We start from the raw sequence: 26,998 nt of genomic DNA, 5'->3' as shown, positions 1-26,998 counted from the left end.
AGAGACTGTTATGTCTGAAGGTTGATAAGTCTCCGGGGCCTGATGGTCTACATGCCAGGGTACTGAAGGAGGTGGCTCGGGAAATCGTGGATGATTATTTGGTGATTATTTTCCAGAGTTCAATAGATTCGGGGTCGGTTCCTGCGGATTGGAGGGTGGCTAATGTTATACCACTTTTTAAGATAGGTGGGCGAGAGAAAGCAGGTAATTATAGACCAGTTAGTCTGACCTCAGTGGTGGGAAAGATGCTGGAGTCTATTATAAAGGATGAAATTACTGCACTTCTGGATAGTAGTAACAGGATAGGACAGAGTCAGCATGGATTTATGAAGGGGAAATCATGCTTGACTAATCTTCTTGAATTTTTTGAGAATGTAACTCTAAAGATGGACGACGGAGATCCAGTAGATGTAGTGTATCTGGACTTTCAGAAAGCTTTTGATAAAGTCCCACACAGGAGGTTAGTGAGTAAAATTAGGGTGCATGGTATTGGGGGCAAAGTACTAGATTGGATTGAAAATTGGTTGGCTGATAGGAAACAAAGGGTAGTGATAAACGGCTCCATTTCGGAATGGCAAGCAGTGACCAGTGGGGTAACACAGGGATCCGTGCTGGGTCCGCAGATTTTTACAATGTATGTTAATGATATAGAAGATGGTATTAGTAATAACATTAGCAAATTTGCTGATGATATAAAGCTGGGTGGCAGGGTGAAATGTGGTGAGGATGTTAGGAGATTACAGGGTGACCCGGACTAGTTAGGTGAGTTGTCAGATGCATGGCAGATGCAGTTTAATGTGGATAAATGTATGGTTATCCACTTTGGTAGCAAGAACAGGAAGGCAGACTACTACCTCAATGGAATCGATTTATGTAAAGGGGCAGTACAGAGGGATCTGGGTGTTCTTGTACACCAGTCAATGAAGGTAAGCATGCAGGTACAGCAGGTAGTGAAGAAGGCTAATAGCATGCTGGCCTTCATAACAAGAGGAATTGAGTATAGAAGCAAAGAGGTGCTTCTGCAGCTGTACAGGGCCCTGGTGAGACCACACCTGGAGTACTGTGTGCAGTTCTGGTCTCCAAATGTGATGAAAGACATTCTGGCTATTGAGGGAGTGCAGCGTAGGTTCACGAGGTCAATTCCTGGAATGGAGGGATTACCTTACTCTGAAAGACTGAAGCGACTGGGCTTGTATACCCTTGAGTTTAGAAGACTGAGAGGGGATCTGATTGAGACATATAAGATTATGAAAGGATTGGACAGCAGGAAACATGTTTCCGCTGATGGGTGAGTGCCGAACCAGAGGACACAGCTTAAAAATACGGGGTAGACCATTTAGGACAGAGATGAGGAGAAATGTCTTCACCCAGAGAGTGGTGGCTGTGTGGAATGCTCTGCCCCAGAGGGCAGTGGAGGCCCAGTCTCTGGATTCATTTAAGAAAGAGTTGGATAGAGCTCTCAAAGGTAGTAGAATCAAGGGTTATGGAGATAAGGCAGGAAGAGGATACTGATTAGGAATGATCAGCCATGATTATATTGAATGGCGGTGCAGGCTCGAAGGGCTGAATGGCCCACTCATGCACCTATTGTCTATTGTCTATATGTTACTGTTTAAGAAAAGCATCAAAGTTTACAGAGAGCTGGCAGGAGAATTGGGTTGAGAAATGTATCGAGCATGATCAAATGGTGGAGCAGACTTGATGTGCCAAATGGATTAATTTGGCTCCTATATCTTATGCCCTTATTAAAAAGTATTGTAACTTGCTGTTGATGTTTGCCCAACTATTTGGAATTTTGTGTTGTGGCACAATAATGACTAAGAAATGGATTGAGATTTTATAGCTACCAAATAAAATATTACTTATTTTGCCTGTTTTTTTTTTAGGGGAGAAAGTGAGGTCTGCAGATGCTGGACAAGAAGAAGACTGCAGGTCAGGAAGGCGGTGCCGGGCTGGAGGGATCCGGCTGAGACAAGGTGGGGGGAGGGGGGATGAAGAAACTGGTGAAGTCCAAGTTCATCCCCTGCGGTTGGAGGGTTCCCAGTTTTTTTTTTATTCAAGATACAAAGAAACTGTGGAGATAATGTAAAATTAGAACCAAGACATTCCCTTTCCAAAGCTTGTCTTCTCACATTTTTGCCATTTTTAAAAATTGTAGAAATTAGTATGTGAATACTTATTTCATAATAGTAATATTTCATTCCAGAAGTTTTCTCTATAATATATGATGTAACTGAGAGTAACATGCACCAGAGTTGCAATTCATCCTATCATCACCTGCACTAAAAAAACCTGGAAACACTGAGCTGCAATTTATCTGATAAACAGAAAAACATTTTGTTAAAGATCATTATAAAGGCTCAACTTGATGATTAAAAAGAAATATACATACAAACTATTGAAACCAGCATATGAAATGGCACATTTTGGTGATTTAAACCTGGTTCTGACAATTTAAATCATTCACTGCTATCAAAATAGAATTTTTTTTACTTATCAGAATCCTATAAATTGAGAAGTTTGATCAGCTTCTTCTGTGAGCACACTGCACACCCATCCAGTCACAAAGTTCTGCCTTGCCATAATCAGCTGGAACTATGGTTAAACTGAATGATCTAAATACTGTATAAGGCAAAACACAGCAATTATTATAACTGGAGTGATAGTTTCCTGCACGTGAGATCAAAAAAGTCCTTTCTCAACAGGCAGGCAGACATGTTTTCAATCAATTATGCCTTTCAGCAATGTAATGCTTGAAATGCCAGCTTTTGACAAGTGAATAAGTTTTGAAACTTCAAATATTTAAAAGGCATCACAAATAACCTGATTGTAAGTAATCATTGTGCATCACCTTTCACAGTGGAAATCTTGCATGTATTAATGTTTTGTAATCCTGCCAAATTTGACCAGACTATCTAAGCCTGACTAAAGACCTTTTATTGGCAGTGACATAATAGAGACTCATCATCCTATTTGAATATTAAGGTCAAACTCGGATAGCATACATTATTCCCTTGCCTTCCACCAGTTCCTGGCCCATACTTCAAGAAAAACAACAGAGAAAATCTTATCAGACATAGCAGTCCAACTTCCATTACAAACAACTCAGTACCTAGAGATACCTAAGATCCTAATGGAAAATAAAATGTACAATGCATAATAATACAATATTTAATTTGATGAACATCATAGTTTAAAATATTAATTATGGATTTCAGAACAATTAGTGTTTAACTAAAATGTTAACTTCTCGAACAATAAAATGAAATATGTATATATTTATAGTGTAATCAGATGGTTTAGTAGTAAAATATTGAATAATTTAATTCAGTGAACAAACCCTATTTTAAGGTTAATTATTTTAACTTTTCCTCTTTAAAAGGAAGGATGCTTTTATAACTGGAGGTCTGTTTCCATTGGGGTTCCACAGGGCTTGGTGCTGGGACCCTTGCTATTTGGTGTACATTAATGACTTAGACTTAAATGTAGGGACTAGGGAATATGATCAAGATGTTTGCAGATGAAATTAAAAATGGTAGTGAATAATAAAGAGAATAGCTGTTAAATGCAGGAGAATATTAACAGGGCAGAACTGTCCTGAACAGTGTGAGGCAATGCACTTGGGGAGTACTAACAAGGCAAGGTTTTAGGCTTTGAATGATAGGACCCTAGAAAATACTGAAGATCAGAGAGACCTTGGTGTGTATACCTAATGATCCCTGAAGATAGCCGTACAGTTAGATAAAAAGATCAAGAAAGCATATTGGATATTTGCCTTTATTAGCTTAAACAGAAACTACAAGAACAGGGTGGTTATACTGAAACTAAAACTATGTAAGATGCAGGTTTGGCCACAACTGGAGTACTGTGTGCAGTTCTGCTCATCATATCATGATGCACTAAAGAGGATGCAGAGAAAATTTACCAAGGTGCTCCGAGGGCTGTTGGTTCTGAGCTCTAAGAAATGATTGGACAGGCTGTTTTTTGTTTCTTTAGAGCAGCAAAGGCTCAGGACCTGATAGAGGTGTATAAGATTATAAGGGGCATAGATAGAGTAAAAGGAAAGCACTTTTTCCAATCATTAAGTGGTCAATAGCTAGGGGGATTTAAGGTATGAGGTAGAAGGCCAGGAGGACAGTTGAGGAGAATTTATTTTCACCCAGAATATGGTGGGAGTTTGGACCTCATTGCCAGAAAGTGTGATTGAGTCATTAAGACTTGCAGCATTTAAGAAGTATTTAGATATTCACTTGCATTGTTGTTGCTTCATGAGCTATGGGCCAAGAGTTGGAAAATTGGATTTGTGTACTTAGATACTTGTTGACGAGCACAGATATAATGGGCTGAATGGCCTTCCTCTGTGCTGCAAGCATTTAAGGGTCTACAAAAAAACAATTTGCTGAATTTTACGCAATTTCTGTACCTATCATATTCAGCAGAAATAGGTTTTCATCCTATTTGGACTTCATCCTGAAATGCTTTGAGTACCAGGACAGTATTACATATATAATAAAAGAGAAAGTATTCAACTGGAAATATTCAACAGATGAGGGAAATAATAGACATTTGGTGAGGGAAATAATAGACATTTCAAGTGCATGACCTTTTCTTAAAGGTGTAACAAGCTTTAAGCAAGTAAAAAGGGGTAAAAGTTATATTTATTTTTGTCTTCTGTAATTTTGAATGTCAACCCAGAAGTTATTGATTATTTATTTGTTCATGGGATGTGGGCATTGTTGGCAAGTCTAACATTTATTACTCATTCCTAATTGTCCACGGCAATTAAGGCTTTGGTCTGGAGTCAAATGTAAGCCAGACTAGTTGAGGATGGCAGATTTCCTTCTCTAAATGACATAATTGAACCAGATGGGCTTTTAAGGACAATAGATAATGATTAGAAATTTGTTAGACTAGCTTTTTAATGCCATAATTCTATTGATTTCAAATTTCACCATCTGCTATAGTTGGATCTGAACTCACGTTCCCAAAACATTAGGCTGGGGTTCTGGATTGTTCATCCAGTGATATTAGTACATCACCACTAGCTCCCTTGAAAGGAACAAATATATTTATGTAGAGAAGATGAGGACTGCAGATGCTGGAGATCAGAGTCGAGAGTGGGGTGCTGGAAAAGCACAGCAGGTCAGGGAGCATCCGAGGTGCAGGAGAATCGATGTTTCGGGCAAGATCCCTTCATCAGGATTGAGCTCATTCAGCTCCAACAGTGCACAAGAAGCCCAAGACCATCTAAACAAAACAACAAATCCACACATGGATTGACATGAAGGTTTTAGGGAGTTTGTGGATATGGTTTTGAGAATGGTTCCAGGCTTGTGGGAAAAGCTGAGACTGTTATCCTTAAAGGAGAAGGTTAAGAGGAAATCTAATACTGAAATTCAAAATCAAGAAGAGACTAGACAGAAGAGGTAGGGAAAATCTGCTCCCCTTGGTAGAATGATAATAAGAACACCTTGGGATTTGAACTCCACTGTCAAGACCAGAATTTATTTCCCAATCCTAAAAATAGAAAAAAGTAATGCAGACCTACTTTCTCGAACTACTGCAATTTATGTGGTGTAGGTATGTATTCCCATTGTGCTGTTAGGAAATGTTCCTGTGTTTTCACCCAGCAACAGTGAAGGAATAGCAATTGTTCCAAGTCAAAGATATATAGCCTGGCTGAGAACTTCAGTGGTGAAAACTTCAACTGGTGTTCCCATGCATCTGCTGTCCATTTCCTTTTGTGGTAGAGGTTGCAGTTTGGAAGGGGCTGTTGAAGGAGCCTTGACAAATTGCTGCAGTGCATTTTATAAAGAATACACACTTCTGTCACTGTGCATTGGTGGTGGAAAGCTTATGGCATTGAGATAAAGGATTAGCTATGCATGTATTGAATGGTGGAACAAGTTCAATGGGCTGAATGGTCTGTTCTGCTCCTATTTTCTATATTTCAGTGTTTCTACTTGGTTGTTGATGGCTAAATCAATTGTACATCATATCATTTTAAGCCTGCGTTCCATAGACTTAAGGGGGTGGAGATGAGGGGTGTAGTGGTGGTGGTGGTGGTGATGGTGGGGTAGGGGACAAGGAATTGGCCTAGGAAAGACAGACTAACAGCTTGTTGAGGATTAGTTTAACAAATATGAGAGTGAGGGTGCAGGCAAGTAAACCAACAGGTGCAGAAATGTTGTGGTGAGTGAAGGACAAAAGGCTAGGTAGTGCCAATTTCGAAAGCTCAGTTCAACTGTGGAATAGATTTTCCCACCACAGTTCATAATGCTTGCAAGTTTTGTGACATCTGCAAATTTGCAAATGTTATAGTGAGGCCTAGGTCATTAATGTATATCAAGATCTTGGTACTGATTACTGGAAAATTTCACAATATATCTTCCTCCTGTCCAAATGGCATTTTATTAACTGCCTTTAGTACTTCTATGTATACCACATCAACCACATTGCCCTTGTGAATCCTCTCCATTCATCAAAGAAGCTAATCAAATTAGTAAAACACGATTTGCCTTTAAGAAATAACTGCTGGCTTCCAATAATTAATTCAGTTAAAAATCACACAATACCAGGTTATAGTCCAACAGGTTTAGTTGGAAGTACAGTACTAGCTTTTGGAGTGCTGCTCCTTCATCAGGTAGCTGTGGAGCAGGAATGACAAGACACAGAATTTATAGCAAAAGATCACATTGTCATGCAACTGAAATGATATATTGAACAAACCTAGATTGCTGTTAAGTCTTTCATCTTTTAGAATGGGTTGCAGGTTTTGGTTCATTAATATGTAAATCCCAGAACTTCTTTTAAGTCACATTCACGAGATAACTTAAGGTTTTATAAAACAAGATGACATATCATCTTAGACAATGAAGGAGTAGCATTCCGTAAACTAGTACTTCCAAATAAACTTGTTGGGACTATAATCTAGTGTTGTGTGATTTTTAACCTTGTCCACCCCAATCCAACACCAGCACTTCCACATAATAATTAATTCACATTTGTCCAAGCTCTGTTGTATCCACTCTATTACATAATACCAGATCCAGTAATGGTTTCTTCTTTTTCTTACTGAAAATAAGCCTATTTGTCATTTCTTTAAAAAGTCCCATTTTATTCTGTAAAGAAATTACATTATTATATTGCATCATGTTCTTTCAAATTCTGTACCTTTTTAAACAACACTCTTGAAAAACATCAAATTCACTTAAAATACTTGGGCTGCAGCCGTTTCATGGTTGTTGGTGATTACAGGAGAAAGTGAGGACTGCAGATGCTGGAGATCAGAGCTGAAAATGTGTTGCTGGAAAAGCGCAGCAGGTCAGGCAGCTTGGTGATTACAGCACTGAAACATGAAGTTCATTTTCTCAGTAAATACATTTTTTTATATGCTATCACTGTTTTGCATGTTTATGTTTAGGTATATGCAATTATACTATTTTATTTCATTGCTTGCTAGTGAAAAAAAGTCACAGGAAATAGCTTAAGTTGATCCATGTCCAGAGTTTTTCTACTGTGTTAATAAACGTTGATGTCAGTAAACAGATGTCAGATCTTTTATACTTTAGACAGTCTGAAGCTGTCTTAGACAATAAACCATGACTAGCTGTTTAGGTAGCTGGTACTTACTTGAGAATATTTACAGTCTAAAGGTTTTGTCTGGACAAAGCTTTGAATATGTATACTCCTCTGTTTGGCCATTGTCAGCACAGCATAATTTTTGTGTTGGTTTAATGGAATTAAATTAAGTTCAATTATTTACTAAAATGTTTAATGTCTTTAACTCAGCAAGGTCAGAGGTTAGCTATAATCCATATTATGGTTTCCCATTACCAAACATCAAGAAGAAGGAGTCGAATAAACAATAATAGTTTGCATTAACACAGACCCATTTAAATACAAAACATCCCAAGACATTTTAAAATAGAAATCAATGAGATAACAGACCCTGAACTATGGAACATGAGATTAGGAGGGATTCAAAGCTGGGTAATTGAAAGTGATGAGAGAAGCCATTCAAAATGGAGAGAATAATGGAGAGGCAAATACCTTTAAGGAGGATTTCTTAATGAGGAAAGTCAAGGACTCTTTTTTTTTTCATTCATTCACGAATGTGGGCATCTCTGGCTAGGCCAGCATTTATTGCCCATCCCTAATTGCCCATCTGGCAATTAAGAATCAACCACATTGCTGAGAGTCTGGAGCCACATGCAGGCCAGATCAAGTAAGAATGACAGATTTCCTTCCTAAAAAGATATTAGTGAACAAGATTGATTTTTCTGACAGTTGACGATGGCTTCATGGTCATCATTAGACCCTTAATTCCAGATTCTTTAATATATTCAAATTCCATGATCATACATGGCAAAATTTGAATCTGGGTCCCAGAGCATTACCGAGTTTCTGAATTAATTGTCGAGCAATAATACCAGTAGGCTATTGCGTCTCCTGAAGGTATTTCCATCAATGGCAGAACAAGGAAAGGGTCATTTGCAGAAGACTGAAGTCATAGGTCTAAGTGAACATAGAAAGTCGGAGCAGGAGTAGGCCTGAGCTTACTCCACCATTCAATATGATCTCGGCTAATTACCCAATTTCTGCTTTCTACACATATCCTTTGATCCCTTTAGCCGTAAGAACAATATCTAACTCTTTCTGTTTTGGCCTGAACTGCTTTCTGTGACACAGAATTCATTCTCTGGGTGAAGAAATGTGGTCTCATCTCAAACCTAAATGATGTAGCCTGTATCCTTAGACTGCTTCCATGATTCTGGAAGGATATATGACTGGAAATGGTTGTGAGGTTAGAGTGGGATGAATGTATGGAGAACTCTGAAACAAGGAAGATTTTAAATTTAATGCATTGAGACAAAGAATCAATGTATGCCAGCAATGATGAGGATAGTCTGCTTGTGCACAAGTTCAGGTATTTGCCTTTAGGTACAAAATAATGCTAGTCTATACTAGCTTAAAATGAAAATGTTTTTACAACTGGGAGGTGATCATTCACCTGGCTAATGAGATGAATAGGTGGACTCATCTCCTATGAAATGGATACTGCTATTATTGGAAAATAGAAATCTTTTATTCTTGGACTTCTAGGATTCCTGCTAATCTGAAAAATTATAATGCTCTGTCTTGTTTCTATTGATAGAGCAGAGTAAAACTGAATGCAGCTCCTTGAGCCTGTTGCACCATTTAATTAAATCACAGCTAATTCGAAGATGAACTCCAGTTATCTGTCTTTGCTCAATATCTCTTCATACTTAACAAATTAAAAATCTAATTTCTATAGATATTTTTGAGGTATAAGTTTTAGATTTTCACTAACCTTTGTGTGAAAACATGCTTTTTGATTTCACTTCTTTTCAGTTTAGTTCTAACTTTTAGATTTTTGTTCCAAAATTCTTCATCAGAAGAAAAATGTCTCTGTATTTTTAAAATATTCATACTTGGGATGTGAGCATTACTGGCAAGACTTGCAGTTATTGTGCATTGCTAGTTAGCCTACTTCTTAACAACTGAGTAGCACTTTGGTACAATATCAACTGCAGAGGGCAGGTAAGAATTCATCCTCTTGATGAAGAACTGGACTCACACATAAATCAAATTGGTTAAGGATAACAGACTTCTAGCCTTAAAGAAAGTCAGTGAACCTGTTGAGCTTTTAATAACAATTCAACAGTTCCATCGCCAGCTTTTCTTAAACACTGTTTTCTTCAAACAGAATTTTGTTTTTCAAATTCCTATAGTGGGATTTAAACTCACATTCTCTGGATTATTACGCCAAGCCCCTGAGTTAGCAGTTCTACGACAGAACTACTGTACACCTGACTATCAATTCTCTTAACTATTTTACATACTACTATTATATTATTCTTCAAAGTTCCATATTGAAGGGAATATAGCTGAGATCTCCTTACAAGTTTGTTTCTCAATTTCCCTCTGACTCTTAGGGGGCTCTATAATACAATCCCAATTGCATGGGCTGATTAGAGAAGCTTCGTTTTTTTTTAATTTTTAAATTCCAACCTCCTTAATACAAAGGCAAAACACTATTCAATCTAGCTGGTATGCAGTTTAGGATGCAGAGGGAATCTATCATTGTAATAGCAGAAGCTCTCATCACAATACTTAAATGCTACTTTAAGGTCAGACAGGTGCCAGAGAACAGGAAGACTGCAAATGTTCCAACCTATATTTTCAATTGTGACACAGGGGGGCATCATAGATCTCTCTGCCCCAAAAAATACTGACGTCTGTCTCAATATATTGCTTTTACTTTCTTTCTCCCAGTGAACAAATTTACATTATCCTACATGATACTCCATTTGCCAATTGTTTGACATACTTACTTCATCTTTCTAAATTCCTTTGTAAACTGTTCATGTATTCTTGACAACTTTCTTTTTGTACCTGTCCTCTGTTATCAACAAATTTAGCTACCATATAGTTGGTCTCGTTATCCAAGTAATTGATATAGATTGTAAGTACTTGAGGGCACACGACTAATCCTCGTGACATTCCAAGTTATTCTTTGCCAATCTGAAAATGACCCATTTATCCCTAAACTGATTCTCTGCATCTCTTGTCCTCTCCTCTCAGCTGAATGCAAGAGGTTCTTTGGGACTACCTTGCAGAACATCAGAGGAGTTATCCTCAGTGTTCTGCACAATATTTATGCCTCAGTCAACAACACAGAAACAGATTATCTGGTCATCATCACATTGCTGTCTGTCAGAACCTGCTGCATGCAAAGTAGCTCCTGCATTTCGTCCATGACATTATTGATTATACTTACAAAGTACCTCATTTCCTTTAAAATGATTTTGGATGTCTAATAATCATGAAAGGCAATATTGAAATGCAAGATCTACTTTTCATATTTCTGCTGTTCCACAATGGGAAAAGGGATAAACTACAATTTTGCTGAAGTAGGGTCGCTGGAGAAATAAGAAAGGGATGATCACCTCATTGGGATTGTATTATAGACCCCCTAATAGTCAGAGGGAAATTGAGAAACAAACTTGTAAGGAGATCTCAGCAATCTGTAAGAATAATAGGGTAGTTATGGGAGGGGATTTTAACTTTCCAGACATCGACTGGGACTGCCATAGTGTTAAAGGTTTAGATGGAGAGGAATTTCTGAAGTGCGTACAAGACAATTTTCTGATTCAGTATGCAGATGTACCTACTAGAGAAGGTGCAAAACTTGACCTACTCTTGGGAAATAAGGCAGGGTAGGTGACTGAGGCGTCAGTGAGGGAGCACTTTGGGGCCAGCGACCATAATTCTATTTGTTTTTAAATCGTGATTGAAAAGGATATACCAGACCTAAGAGTTGAAGTTCTAAATTGGAGAAAGGCTAATTTTGATGGTATTAGGCAAGAACTTTCAAAAGCTGATTGGAGGCAGATGTTCGCAGGTAAAGGGACGGCTGGAAAATGGGAAGCCTTCAGAAATGAGATAACAAGAATCCAGAGAAAGTATATTCCTGTCAGGTTGAAAGGGAAGGCTGGTAGGTATAGGGAATGCTGGATGACTAAAGAAATTGAGGGTTTGGTTAAGAAAAAGAAGGAAGCATATGTCAGGTATAGACAGGATAGATCGAGTGAATCCTTAGAAGAGTATAAAGGAAGTAGGAGTATACTTAAGAGGGAAATCAGGAAGGCAAAAAGGGGACATGAGATAGCTTTGGCAAATAGGGTTAAAGAGAATCCAAAAGGTTTTTACAAATATATTAAGGACAAAAGGATTACTAGGGAGAGAATAGGGCCCCTCAAAGATCAGCAAGGCGGCCTTTGTGTGGAGCCACAGAAAATCGGGGAGATACTAAATGAATATTTTGCATCAGTATGTACTGTGGGAAAGATATAGACTGTAGGGAAATAGATGGTGACATCTTGCAAAATGTCCAGATTACAGAGGAGGAAGTGCTAGATGTCTTGAAATGGTTAAAGGTGGATAAATCCCCAGGACCTGATCAGGTGTACCCTAGAACTCTGTGGGAAGTTAGAGAAGTGTTTGCTGGGCCTCTTGCCTCTTGTACATGTATTTGGAAAGGCAAGGACTGATTAGGGATAGTCAACATGGCTTTGTGCGTGGGAAATCATATCTCACAAACATGATTGAGTTCTTTGAAGAAGTAACAAAAAAGATTGATGAGGGCAGAGCAGTAGATGTGATCTATATGGACTTCAGTAAGGCGTTCGACAAGGTTCCCCATGGGAGACTGCTTAGCAAGGTTAGATCTCATGGAATAAAGGGAGAACCAGCCATTTGGATACAGAACTGGTTCAAAGGTAGAAGACAGAGGGTAGTGGTGGAGGGTTGTTTTTCAGATTGAAGTGCCAAAAGGATCGGTGCTGGGCCCTCTATTTTTTGTCATTTACATAAATGATTTGGATGCGAGCATAAGAGGTACAGTTAGTAAGTTTGCAGATGACACCAAAATTGGAGGTGTAGTGGACAGCAAAGAGGGTTACCTCAGATTACAACTGGATCTGGACCAGATGGGCCAATGGGCTGAGAAGTGGCAGATGGAGTTCAATTCAGATAATTGCAAGGTGCTGCATTTTGAGAAAGCAAATCTTAGCAGGACTTATACACTTAATGGTAAGGTCTGAGGGAGTGTTGCTGAAAAAAAAGACCTTGGAGTGCAAGTTCATAGCTCATGGAAAGTGGAGTCGCAGGTAGATAGGATAGTGAAGAGGCGTTTGGTATGCTTTTCTTTATTGGTCAGAGTATTGAGTACAGGAGTTGGGAGGTCATGTTGCAGCTGTACAGGACATTGATTAGGCCATTGTTGGAATATTGCGTGCAATTCTGGTCTCCTTCCTATCGAAAAAATGTTATGAAACTTGAAAGGATTCATAAAAGATTTACAAGGGTCAGGGTTGGAGGATTTGAGCTGCAGGGAGAGGCTGAACAGGCTGGGGTTGTTTTCCCAGGAGCTTTGGAGGCTGAGGGGTGACCTTATTGAGGTTTACAAAATTATGAGGGGCATAGATAGGATAAATAGGCAAAGTCTTTTCCCTGGGGTCGGGGAGACCAGAACTAGAGGGCATAGGTTTAGGGTGAGAGGGGAAAGATATAAAAGAGACCTAAGGGGCAACTTTTTCATGCAGAGGGTGGTACGTGTATGGAAGAGCTGCCAGAGGATGTGGTGGAGGCTGGTACAATTGCAACATTTAAGAGGCATTTGGATAGGTATATGAATAGGAATGGTTTGGAGGGATATGGGCCGGGTGCTGGCAGGTGGGACTAGATTGGGTTGGGACATCTGGTCGGCGTGGACAGGTTGGACCGAAGGGTCTGTTTCCATGTTGTCTATCTCTATGACTCTATGACTCAAAACGTTAACTCTGCTTTCTTTCCACAAAGGAGAAAGTGAGGACTGCAGATGCTGGAAATCAGAGCTGAAAATATGTTGCTGGAAAAGCGCAGTAGCGCTTTTCCAGCAACACATTTTCAGCTCTTTCTTTCCACAAAGGCTGCCAGACCTACTGAGTTTCTTGAGCAATTCCTGTTTCAGATTTCAGTTTGGGAGAGGGGAAGTATATAGGTGGTTTCGAAGCTAAAGGGCCAATCTGAGCCCTTCCAATTTGAGGAGCAGCAGTCACTATTGGCAGGTAAGTAACAGAGAGGGAATTTCAACAAGGAGCACACTTGCTTTGACATTTTGTATTTATAATTATTAAATAAATTCAGCAATCAGTGGGAATGAACCTGGCAATTCCACCTACATTGTGGCTTGTGGTTGCTCAAACACCTCAGCAAGCACAACACTAGGCCAGCCTGAAGCTGCTGATGGATGACTGCTTCATAGTCTGATGTGCGAAACTGGAGACCATTGAAAATTCTGTCAACCTCCTTTAAATGATGTTTATAAGGCCAGTTGAATACTCACTTTGTGGAAACTGCTGGCCCTGCTGGCAACTATTCCAACTCAAAAAAATATCTGAGGTCAAAAATCCTGCCATTTTATATAATTTGGCACTAGATATTAATAGGGATATCAAGACTCTGAAAAGAGTACAGAGGAGTTCTACCAGATGGCATCAAGGAATGAGAGATTTCTGTCAGGTCAAGAGATTAGACAAACTGGAATTGATCTTCCGTCAGTGAAAGTTAAGGATAGCTCTAACAGACTTACTCCATATTTTGAAGAATTTGCTTAGGCATTTACAGTAAAGAGAAATTGTTTCCTCAGCAAGTGGATTGTTAACCATATTTCATTGATCTATAAGAATTGACAGAGATACAGAGGATGGAAATGTGTTGCTGGAGAAGCGCAGCAGGTCAGGCAGTATCTAGAGAACAGGAGTATCGACGTTTCGGGCATTAGCCCTTCTTCAGGCTAATGCCCGAAACGTCGATTCTCCTGTTCCCTAGATGCTGCCTGACCTGCTGTGCTTCTCCAGCAACACATTTCCATCTCTGATCTCCAGCATCTGCAGACCTCATTTTCTCTTCAGAGATACAGAGGAGTCGAGAATGTGCTGCTGGAAAAGCACTAAGCTGATGAAAGTGGGGGAGAAGGTGATTGATTGGAGAGGAGGGTGGAGCAGACAGATGGGAAAGACGATGGACAGGTCAAGAGGGCGGTGCCGAGTTGGAGGCTTGGGACTGGGATAAGGTGGGGGGAGGAGAAATGAAGAAACTGGTGAAATCACATTAATCCCGTGTGGTTATAGGATCCCAACACAGAAGATGAAACGTTCTTCCTCCAGGCGTTGGGTGGTAAGGGTTTGGTGATGGAAGAGGCCTATGACCTGCATGTCCTTGGTGGAGTGGGAGGGGCAGTTAAGTGCTCAGCCACAGGGTGGTGGGGTTGGTTGGTGTGAGTGTCCCAGAGATGTTCTCTGAAATGATCTGCAAGTTGGTGTCCTGTCTCCCCGATATAGAGGAGACCACATCGGGTGCAACGCACTGCCCGATTCTATCCTACCAAAGATTCGCAAACTTGACTTCCCCAGTTGACCCAATGTCTCAGCCTGCTCCTGTCCCATTGTCCCATCCCTGCAAACCTCGACACCATCCTTTCCCCCTTAGTCCAGCAACTCCCCACCTACATTCCCTTCACCTCCTCCAAGATTTTCATTTCCCTGGCACTCTACGCCTTATCTTCACCATGGACATCCAGTCCCTGTACACATCTGTCCGCCAAGACAAAAGCCTCCAAGCCCTCCCTTTCTTTCTCTCATGCAATCCCAACCAGTACCCTTCCACTGACCTCCTCATCCACCTGGCAGAACTGGTCCTCACCCTTAACAACTTCTCCTTCCAATCCTCCTCCTTTCTCCAAACCAAAGGGGTAGCCATGGGCACCCATATTGGCCCCAGCTATGCCTACCTCTTAGTCAGGTATGTGGAACAGTCCATCTTTCGCAGCAACACCGGAACCATCACCCACCTTTTCTTCCGCTATATCGAGGACTGTATCGGTGCTATCTCGTGCTCCCACGTTTAGATGGAACAGTTCATCAACTTCATTAACACCTTTCGCCCTGACCTCAAATTCATCTGGACCAATATGTCCCATCCCTTCCGGAACTCTCCATCTCCAGCGACTGACTAAGTACAGACATCTACTACAAACTCACGGACTCCCACAGCAAACTAAACTACATCTCCTCCCACCCTGTCTCCTATAAAAATGCCATCCATTATTCCCAGCTCCTTCATCTTCACTGCAATTGTTCCCAGGATGACCAGTTCCACTACAGAAAATCCCAGGTGGCCTCCTTCTTCAAAGAGCACAATTTCTCCTCCCACATGGTCAACAATGCTCTCCAGCGCATCTCCTCTGTCCTTTGCCCTTGAATCTCACCTTCCCAAAGCAACAAGGACAGAACCCCCTTGGTCCTCACCTTCCACCCCCCCCAACCTCCATACACAGAGTCATAGAGATGTACAGCATGGAAACAGACCCTTCGGTCCAACTTGTCCACGCTGACCAGATATCCCAACCCAATCTAGTCCCACCTGCTAGCACCCGGCCCATATCCCTCCAAACCCTTCCTATTCATATACCTATCCAAATGCCTCCAAAATGATGCAATTGTACCAGCCTCCACCACATCCTCTGGCAGCTCATTCCATACACGTACAACTCTCTGCGTGAAAAAGTTTCCCCTTAGGTCCCTTTTATATCTTTCCCCTCTCATCCTAACCTATACCGTCTAGTTCTGGACTCCCTGACCCCAGGAAAAAGACTTTGTCTGTTTATCCTATCCATGCCCCTCATAATTTTGTAAACCTCTATAAGGTCACCCATCAGCCTCTGATGCTCCAGGGAAAACAGCCCCAGCCTGTTCAGCCTTTTCCCATAGCTCAAATCCTCCAAACCTGGCAACATCCTTGTAAATATTTTCTGAACCCTTTCAGGTTTCACAACATCTTTCCGATAGGAAGGAGACCAGAATTGCATGCAATATTCCAACAGTGGCCTAATCAGTGGCAGTGGCTGCAACATAACCTCCCAACTCCTGTACTCAATACTCTGACCAATAAAAGAAAGCATACCAAACGCCTTCTTCACTATCCTATCTACCTGCGACTCCACTTTCCATGAGCTATGAACTTGCACTCCAAGGTCTCTTTGTTCAGCAACACTGCCTAGGACCTTACCATTAAGTGTATAAGTCCTGCTAAGATTTGCTTTCCCAAAATGCAGCACCTCGCATTTATCTGAATTGAACTCCATCTGCCACTTCTCAGCCCATTGGTTCATCTGGTCAAAATCCTGTTGTAATCTGAGGTAACCTTTTTCGCTGTCCACTACACCTCCAAATTTGGTGTCATCTTACTAACTACCTCTTATGCTCACATCCAAATCATTTATGTAAATTATAAAAAGTAGAGGACCCAGCAGCGATCCTTGTGGCACTCCACTGGTTACAGGCCTCCAGTCTGAAAAACAACCCTCTGCCACCACCCTCTGTCTTCTACCTTTGAGCCAATTCTGTATCCAAATGGCTAATTCTCCCTTTTTCTGTGAGATCTTCTAACCTTGCTAACCAGTTTCCCATGGGAACCTTGTTGAATACCTTACTGACCTCCATACAGATCACATCTACCGCTCTGCCCTCACCAATCCTCTTTGGTACTTCTTCAAAGAACTCAATCAAGTTTGTGAGACATGATTTCCCATGCACAAAGTCATGTTGACTATCCCTAATCAGTCCTTGCCTTTCCAAATACATGTATATCCTGTCCCTCAGGATTCCCTCCAACAACTTGCCCACCACTGAGGTCAGGTTCACCGGTCTATATTCCCTGACTTGTCTTTACCACCCTTCTTATACAGTGGCACCACGTTTGCAAATGTCCAGTCTTCCGGCACCTCACCTGTGACTATCGATGATACAAATATCTCAGCAAGAGGCCCAGCAATCACTTCTCTAGCTTCCCACAGAGTTCTAGGATACACCTGATCAGGTCCTGGGGATTTATTCACTGTTATGCGTTTCAAGACATCCAGCACTTCCTCCTCTGTAATCTGGACATTTTGCAAGGTGTCACCATCTATTTCGCTCCTTTCTATATCTTCCATATCCTTTTCCACAGTAAATACTGATGCAAAATACTCGTTTAGTATCTCCCCCATTTTCTGCAGCTCCACACAAAGGCCGCCTTGCTGATTTTTGAAGAACGCTATTCTCTCCCTAGTTACTCTTTTGTCCTTAATATATTTGTGAAATCCCTTTGGATTCTCCTTAACTCTATTTGCCAAAGCTATTTCATGTCCCCTTTTTGCCCTCCTGATTTCCCTCTTAAGTATACTCCTAATGCCTTAAACTCTTCTAAGGATTCACTGATTCCTGATGAAGGGCTTTTGCCTGAAACGTCGATTTTCCTGCTCCTCAGATGCTACTTGACCTGCTGTGCTTTTCCAGCATCACTCTCATCTAAACTCTGGTTTCCAGCATCTGCAGTCTTCACTTTTGCCTCAGGATTCACTCGATCTATCCTGCCTGTACCTTACACATGCTTCCTTCTTTTTCTTAACCAAACCCTCAATTTCTTTAGTTATCCAGCATTCCCTATACCTACCAGCCTTTCCTTTCACCGTAACAGGAATATACTTTCCCTGAATTCTCATTATCTCATTTCTGAAGGCTTCGCATTTTCCAGCCATTTCTTTACCTGCGAACATTTGCCCCCAATCAGCTTTTGAAAGTTCTTGCCTAATACCGTCAAATTTGGCCTTTCTCCAATTTAGAACTTCAACTTTTAGATCTGGTATATCCTTTTCCATCACTATTTTAAATCTGATAGAATTATGGTGGCTAGCCCCAAAGTGCCCCCCCACTGACACCTCAGTCACCTGCCCTGCCTTATTTCCCAAGAGTAGATCAAGCTTTGCACCTTCTCTAGTAGGTACATCTACATACTGAATCAGAAAATTTTCTTGTACACACTTAACAAATTCCTCTCCATCTAAACCCTTAACACTATGGCACATCGCATCATCCTCTGCCACTTCTGCCACCTATAAACAGACCCCATCACGAGGGATATATTTCCCTCCCTCCCCACCCTATCAATGTTTCAGAGACCATTCTCTCCGCGACTCCCTTGTCAGATCCACGCCACCCCCGCCAGCCCTCACTCAACGCCCAGCACATTCCCTTGCCACCACAGGAAGTGCAAAACCTGCGCCCCCACCTCCCACCTCACCTCCAACCTAGGCCCCAAAGGATCCTTCCACATCCGACAGAAATTTATCTGTACCTCCATATCATCTACTGTCTCTTTTGCACCCGATGTGGTCTTCTCTACATTGGGGAGACAGGACGCCAACTTGCAGATCATTTCACCGAACATCTCTGGGACATCCACACCAACCAACCCACTGCCCCCTGGCTGAACACTTCAACTCCCCCTCCCACTCCACCAAGGACATGCAGGTCCTGGGCCTCCTCCATCGCCAAACCCTAACCACTCGATGCCTGGAGGAAGAACGCCTCGTCTTCCGAGTTGCAATCCTGCAAACACACAGGATTAATGTGGATTTCACCAATTTCCTAATTCCCCTTCCCCCCCCTTTTCCCAGTGCCAAGCCTCCAACTTGGCACCGCCCTCTTGACCTGTCCATCGCTTTTCTCATCTATCCGCTCCACCCTTCTTTCCAACCTATCAGCTTCTCCCCCACCTTCATCTACCTATTGCATTCTCAGCTACCTTCACCCCAGCTCCACCCCCACTTCCCATTTATCTCTCTGCCCGTTGGCCCATAAGCCTTATTCCTGATGAAGGGCTTATGCCTGAAACGTCAATTCTCCTGCTCCTTGGATGCTGCTTGACATGCTGTGCTTTTCCAGCACTACACCCTTGACTCTGATCTCCAGCATTTTTCCTAGAAATACAGAGGAACAATGAAGAGAAATCTTTTCACGCAGAAAGTTCTTAAGATCCAAAATATACACTTGACAAGAGTGTGGAATCAGATTACATAACTGCTTTCAAATACATGTATTTAAGGAGGTTTCATTTGCAGGGTGATTTGGAAAAATTGGGTTGTGGGACTGAATAGCTCACCTCCTTCAAATAGAATGTTACAGCACAGCCTATGGCAGCTATTTTTGTATCTGTGCAGTAGCTGTCAGTAATGTGCATATGGACACTTAATCCCTTTGCTCTGTCACAGCTCTTAATCTCTCACCACAATATGAACATATTGTCTTTCTCAGATTCAAAGAGGATGACCTCATAATTCTCCACATTTTCCCATGCAGTTCATATGCTTTAAATATAGGAACTCAGGATTTAAGAGCAGGTGTCACCGATTCAGCCCTCTATACTGAAAGCATATGCCAGGGTCCTCTTGTGGTGCAGTGGTAAAGTTTCCTCCCTGTCTAAGGAAGCCAGGGTTCATGTCCCACCTGCTCCAGATGTGTGTAATAACATCACTAAAGAGATTGATTTGGAAAAATTAGTTAATAACAAATTGAGAATGTATGCTAATCCCTTCCTCATTTTTGATGGATTGCATTGCCTGTAGTGGGCTTACATCTAAATATCCAATTGTCTGTACAAGTGTTTTATTGGTGGTGCCTGAAAATAAAAGTAGTGCTTTGGTGTAATAACACTTTCAGATATTAAATAAAATGAACATATGTTGGGGTCTCTTGTGGTGCGGTAGTAGTGTCTCTTCCTCAAACCAGCAAGCCTATATTCAAGTCTCAGAGGTGTGTAATAATATCTGACAGGATTGATTCAAACCATCCAAAAGCAGGTAATAATTCGTCATATTCTCAAAAATGTGATTTCAAGTTCTGGTATATTGCTTCAGAGCTCACTCATTACTTCAAACACCCCAAAGATTGAACTTGAGACCATTTTGTTTTTATAATACAAGTTGTATCCCAGCACTTTGGTCCTCCTAATGTGCCTCCATCTCTTTGTATGTCATACATCAGTGAGAGATATCATTTCAGTTTAAAAACAGATTGCGTTTTGAAATGTGATTCGGGAACAATACCTGCCATCATGAAATCTAAAGGAATTGCAGGTATTCCGTCACCTTGGGACGCAACCAGCTGGGTCAACTTTTCAGTTGTACGCTGGTTTTGTAGGTTAACATGTCTGGTGTTGTAACCACTCTGATCTCATGAAAGCGGAACGTCGGAAACTCGATACAACCCAAATGCGCAGTGAGCACCGACAATATTTCTATTTACACATCGACCAGCTCGGATTGCAGTCGCTCAGCAACAAGACGCCAACGTTCACTGCGCATGCGTATTCTGTGCCTGTGATTTCTCGCTCAGGCATATTCAAGGACACCTCTGTCTTGGATTGGGGGGGCCTTCCAGCCGCCCTGGAGGGTTACCATGGTGACAGCCGCAGCAAATGAAGCGGCTGGTTGCGAAATGGCGACTGATGCAGCTCATGCACCTCTGCAGTCAGTGCACAGCAATGATCAGGACTTGGTCCTCTTATTGTCTTATTCGTCCGGAACCAACCGTTTCACTGGGTAAAGGCGGTTCTGATTTGTTATGGTCCGCGGACGGGAGAACTGTTCTTAAACAAAAAATAGAAATTGCTGAGAAGACTCAGCAGGTCGAGCAGCAGCGGTGGAGAAAAAGCAGAGTTGAAGTTTCGGGTCCAGTGACTCTTCAGAGCTGTTTTTAGTTGTGTTAGCCTCGATCCTCCTCCCCTGAACGCTCACTGTGTGTGTAAGCTGCTGTCAAAATTATGTCCTTTAGCAAAAAAAAGCTATTGAAGAATTGATATTTGTTCCTTCTGTTCGCATTTCCTTTTGCCACTTGTCAGATTCCCCATCCCCCGTCGAAATTGCTGATTGTCTTCATGCTGTAATGAAATGTAGTTGGCACTCGCTGGAATGTTACAATTCAACTGTCTTTTGGTCATATATACACCTTGACAGTTCAGTGCAGGTTATACATTACAGTGAGCATTACAGAAACAGTACCTGCAACTATATACCATGTGGTGGGGATTCTCGAAATTGATCAATGAGCTGAATTTTCCCGTTCTCGCCGCTGTCCGGCTGATTTCAGGTCATGACCAAGCGAGACGTTGGGTGCGATTTTCCCGGGGGTCCTCAGTTAAAAGGCTATCTCTGAAACAGTCCACAGGTTGGGATGCCCGGTGAAGTGCAAGTATGACAGCCTGGAAGGACCATTTAGAGCAGTTGAATTGGAAGGCGCCCAGCAGACTAGCTCAAATGTATGGAGAACGAACCACGGTAGCTCAGCAGCAGCTAGTTGACATGCCCAGCACCATCCAATCGCTCCATAAACAGGTGAAAAGCAAACAGTTCGAAGCCTTTGCTCTATGTTTGTCCATGTTGCTCTTTAAAAGTGACCAGGGATGTGAATTCTTTGGTACTCATGATTCAATGACGTGCAGAAAGTTTGGGTTCTACAAGGGCCACTCAGCTCCTGACCTCATAACAACCTTAGTTCAAACATGGACAAAGCTGAATTCCGGATGTAAGGGGAGAATGACTGCTCCTGACTTCAAGTCTTCATTTGACCGAGTGTAGAATCAAGGGGTCGAAGCAAATCTCGAGTCAATGCAAATCAGGAGTAACACTCTCTGCTGATTGGAAACATACCTGGCACAAAGGAAGGTAGTTGTGGTTGTTGGAGATCAGTCATGCCAGCAGTAGTTCTATCAGGTTAGATATTTTCTATTCAGCCTGTTCAGAGATGCTATTACACACACCTGGAGCAAGTGAGACTTGAACTCAAGGTTTCTGGTCAAGAGGTAGGTACACTACAGCTGCACCACAAAAGCCCCTAGCAGCTCCTCAACTTACTGTCCTAGACCCAACCATCTCCAGCAGCTTCATCAATGACACTTGCTCTTTCTCGTGGTCAGAAGTCTCTTTGAATACATTCATGCTATAGGGTGTCAGGCAATGATCATCTCCAATAAGATTGAATCTAACTATTGCCCTGTGACATTCAATGGCAGTAGCACCACTGAATCCATCACTATCAACATCTTGAATTGGACCAGTCATATAATGTTTGCAGGTCAGAGGCTAGGAATCCTGCAATGAATAACTTATCTCCAGAACCTGTCCATTATCTGCAAGGCACAAATCAGGAGTGTGATAGAATGCATATGCAGTTTGACACCATCCAGCTCAAAACAGCCATGATCATCCATTCTCTCCACCACTGACATTCAATAGCAGCAGAGTGTACTACCTAGGAGATGCACTGCTGAAATTCACCAATTTGCTTAATAACTTCTAAAACAATGACCACTACCATAGAGCATCACCATCTGCACATTTCCCTCCGTGCCACTCACTACCTAAACTTTGAAATATTGAAATATAGAAGTTTCCATATTAAAATCCTGGAACTTCTTCCCAGACTGTCTTGTGGGTTTGCCTACAAAATGTGGACTGCAGTTGTTCATGAATGTAGTTTACCACCACCTTCTCAATAGTGATTAGGAATGGGCATTAAATGATGACAATAGCCAATGACACCCATATCCCATGAATGAATCAAAAAAAGACAAGATTTCATATACTGCTGATGAAATTTCACAACCTTTCAAAATGTCTAATGACCTTGATAATAAACCTTAATTACCTTTTAATCATGCATGTATTGGTTAGTCAGGGTGAGATCTATATTGGAACAATGCAAGGGGATGGAAACACTTCTAGATAGTGGGAAAACATAAGCTTATATCGTAAAGTTTCTCTGCTCCCCTCCTAATGCCCTCCACCCAAAAAATGCATCAGAACCCGTACTGAGTATTCATTTCACTTATCGTGCAATTAAGACTTTTTATGTTAAATTATTTATCCTAATTAAACCTACTCAGTATGAATTAAATTTGCTTGGGATTAAACTGAGAAAGTCTTCAGCGTCACCTGAAATGTGCTTCTCTCTGCATTTAGCATTCTAAATTTTCATTTTCTAACCTACTCCTTCCTTACTCCATTTCCTAACTTCCATCTTCTCTGACATTTGAACAATGTAAGTTCTTTGTGTTTTCTTTTCTTTGGAAGGATCCCATATTCTATTAATTATGTAATGCCTAGAAAACTGCCAATTTATTTATTTGGTTTAACAGCATTGTCTGTGCTGTGATTGAATGACAACTATTGTAAAGATATTTTAACTACTTCACGTAATATTAAGAAATTAATAAAGCCAACAAATACTGCAAAGATTATAACCCTGGTTTGCCTTAGCAAAGCTGTTCCAGTTCAGTGACAATACTAGTATTTAAACCGCAATGAGGAAAATTGCCCAAATATTCCCTGCACACGAAAAAGCAAGATAAATCCAACTAATGCATTATATCCCATTCAGTCTGCTCATGATTCTTGGCTAAATAATGGAAAGAGTTATAAATAGTGCTATCAAGCAGCACTTATTCAGTAATAATATTTTCACCAATGCTCAGTTTTGATCCATCTGGACCACTCATCACCTGATCTCATTGCAGTTTTGGCCGAAAACATGAACAAAAGGGCTAAATTCTAGACATGAATTGAGAGTGACTGACCTTGATATCAAGGCAATAGTTGGCTGAGGATGACATCAAGGAGCGCTAAGAAAACTGGCCTCAGTGGGAATCAGGAGAAGACTCTCCACTGATTGGAGTCATAATTGGCAAAACAGAAGATAGTTATGTATGTTAGAGGCTGATTATCTCAATCCCAAGACGACACTGCAGGAGTTACTTAAACTGGTATCCTAGTCCCAACTATCTATAGCTGCTTTATCAATGACCTTCCTTCCATCATAATGTCAAAAGTGGGGATATTCACTGATGATTGTACAATGTTCAGCACCATTCACAACTCAGATAAGTAAATAGCCCATGTCCATAAGCAGCAATACTTGGACAGCATCTAGGCTTGCGCTGATTATTGCTAAATACCATTTGTGTCACAAGTAATGTTTGCATCACAAGTGCCAGACAATGATCATCACCTACAAGTGAGAATCCAAATGTATCCCATTGACATTCAACACCCTTTCCATTGTTGAGTCCCTGACTAAAAACATTCTGCTTATCAGACTGGGCCAGCAATATGCAAACTATTGTCTACAAGAACAGGTAAAACGTTAGGAATTGTGCTGCAATAACTAACTTCCTGTTCAACATTTAGAAGGCACAAGTCTGGTAAAATATTCCCCACTTGTTCAGATGGGTTCAGCCCTAACAACTCACAAGAAGTTTGACACCATTTAGGTTAAAGCAGCCTGATTGTTTGCCACCCCATCCAACACCTTCAGTGTTAACTCCTATCATTATTAATGCACAGAGGCAGCAATGTATGCCATCAACAAGATGTATTGCATGAATTCGCCAAGCCTCTCTTGGGTTTAGAGCTTCCAAACCCATGACCTGTACCAGCTCAAAGCAGCTACATAGGAACGGCATAACCTCCAAGTTCCTCTCCAAACCACACACCATCTTGATTTCCAATTACATTGCTGCTTCCTCACTGCCTTGGGTTCTACATTCAGTTGCTGCTTTCCTAACAGCTTTGTGGGTGCACCTACACTACAGCATTAGGTCTGTAGTGATTCCAGAAGGTAGCTCACCACCACTAGGCAATTAAGGATGAACAATGAATACTGGTCTAGGCAGTGAGCTGTACATCCCATGAATGGATAAGTTGCAATATTTTAGTATTGCTTCTGTTACATGTTTTATCTCTTTCATTCCAGCTCTGGCCCATCAAATCATTTGAAGGTTGGCTTCTTTAAAACAGATCGTGCCACTCAAACCGATGACAGTGACATATTGGAACTAAAGAAAATGAGTAATGATGTTGAGTCACTTGTAAAGGTACTCAATATTGTATTAAGCCTTGAGACTGGAGTGTTTAATATTTCAATAAAAGAATATAGTGCTATAAGATGGTAGTAAACGAACAACAGCATGGGTACAAAATTAGTAAAAGGACAGAAAGCATGGAAGGCGAAGTTTTGAACATGAAAAAGTGATTGTAGTTGTGTTTTTTAATGCATGTGCTCAGATAATTCACTTATTTGGTAATAAAGAATTAGGTAGTTGAGAGTGAAAATAATATTTGCATATGAAAGTTAGCTCGCTGAGCTGGAAGGTTTGTTTTCAGATATTTCGTCACCATGATTAGGTATCATCATCAATGAGAGTATCTGGTAAAGTGCTGGTGGTATGTCCCACTTCTCCATTTATTGGTTTCTTAATGTGGGTGATATCATTTCCGGTTCTTTTTTCAAGGGAAGATAGTTTGGATCTAAGTCAAAGTGTTTATTGCTGGAGTTCTGATAAGAATGCCGTGCCTTTAAGAATTCTCATGCGTATCTTTGTTTCGCCTGTCCTTAGATATGTGTATCTTTTGGTGGCTACATCAACAAGCAGAAGACTTTCCCCTCGGATACATGAACACCAACAAATAGCCACAAAAAGCCACAACCCACTATCACTAGTTTCCATACATACAGACAAAGAAGAACATCAATTTGACTGGGACAATACACACATCCTAGGACAGGTGAAACAAAGACATGCATGAGAATTCTTAGAAGCATGGCATTCTAACCAGAACTCCATCAATAAGCACATCAACTCAGATCCCATCTACCTTCCCACCTCAAGAAACTAAGACCTATAAATAGAGAGGTGGAACATATCACCGGCGCTTCACCAGAGACTGTCACTGATGATGTTACCTAATCATGGCGACAAAATTCTGAAAACAAACCTTCCAGGTCAGCGAGCTAACTTACATACTTATCATCAACCTGAGCTACAGATCTTCTCAAAAAACAATAATATTGTGCCTCAAAGTGTATAACTACTCGATTGTTGCAATTTAATGATCCATAGTACCAGAAGATAGCAAATTAAACTTCAGTATGAGTAAGCCAGTCATCCTTTTGAGCGAGCTCTACCACTCAAGGTATTTTCTAACCAACTTGCTTAGATATGTTATTACATACCTCTGGAGAAGATAAGACTTGAATTTAGGCCTCCTGGCTCAGAAGTAGGACACTACCACTACATTACAAAAGTCCTTGCTCTACCAGTCAATTTTCTAATCAACTTATTCAGTGATATTATTATTCATCTCTGGAGCATGTGGGACTTGAACACACACCTTCTGGCTCAGAGGTGGGGATAGTACCACTGCAACACAAGAGACTACCAGTCTCAGCTGATCCACCTTACCTACATTTTCTTGTACTATCAACTTTTGTTTAGTAATGCTTGTGAAATAACTCTTCAGAGGCAGGCATTACATCACTAATCACCCTTTATTTACAAATACATAGCCTTTGACAATAGCACTGCCTCTCAATGAGTAAGGCATTTGGGGAACAATATACCTTCCATTAATTCTTTTACGTCAGCCAGGTCTCCCTGATTAGACCAGATTAACAGCTCCAATCTCAGATTTCATATTCTGTGAGGTCCAGTTGGATGACCTTTTTACAATTACTACAGCTTGTAAAGTGCCAGATGCATTTATTAATGTTCCATATAA

The 26,998-nt window shown here is 41.1% G+C and overlaps 1 protein-coding gene across 6 annotated transcripts in view; it reads left to right on the top strand.

Annotated features, from left to right (window-relative positions):
• Window positions 1–26,998, top strand: part of c5h10orf67 (chromosome 5 C10orf67 homolog) — a 309,052-nt gene that overhangs the window by 15,300 nt on the left and 266,754 nt on the right. The window contains exons 1-2 of one of the 6 annotated variants that reach the window (XM_043690460.1): window positions 7,108–7,373; window positions 25,194–25,314. The exons of 1 other annotated variant lie outside the window; for it this stretch is intronic. Coding sequence is in view for 4 of the 5 variants with exons in the window: in XM_043690455.1 (XP_043546390.1) it covers window positions 20,883–20,986; window positions 25,194–25,314 (225 nt within the window). In the remaining variant the exon portion in view is untranslated. Of the gene's footprint in view, window positions 1–7,106; window positions 7,374–20,854; window positions 20,987–25,193; window positions 25,315–26,998 lie in introns of those variants that run through there. 4 more of the 6 variants (XM_043690456.1, XM_043690455.1, XM_043690454.1 and 1 more) reach the window with 4 other exon arrangements.

Source organism: Chiloscyllium plagiosum, chromosome 5 (genome assembly GCF_004010195.1).
Source record: "Chiloscyllium plagiosum isolate BGI_BamShark_2017 chromosome 5, ASM401019v2, whole genome shotgun sequence".
NCBI lineage: Eukaryota > Metazoa > Chordata > Chondrichthyes > Orectolobiformes > Hemiscylliidae > Chiloscyllium > Chiloscyllium plagiosum.
The sequence above is the reverse complement of the archived record's forward strand: the minus strand, read 5'-3'. Positions and strand labels throughout refer to the sequence as shown.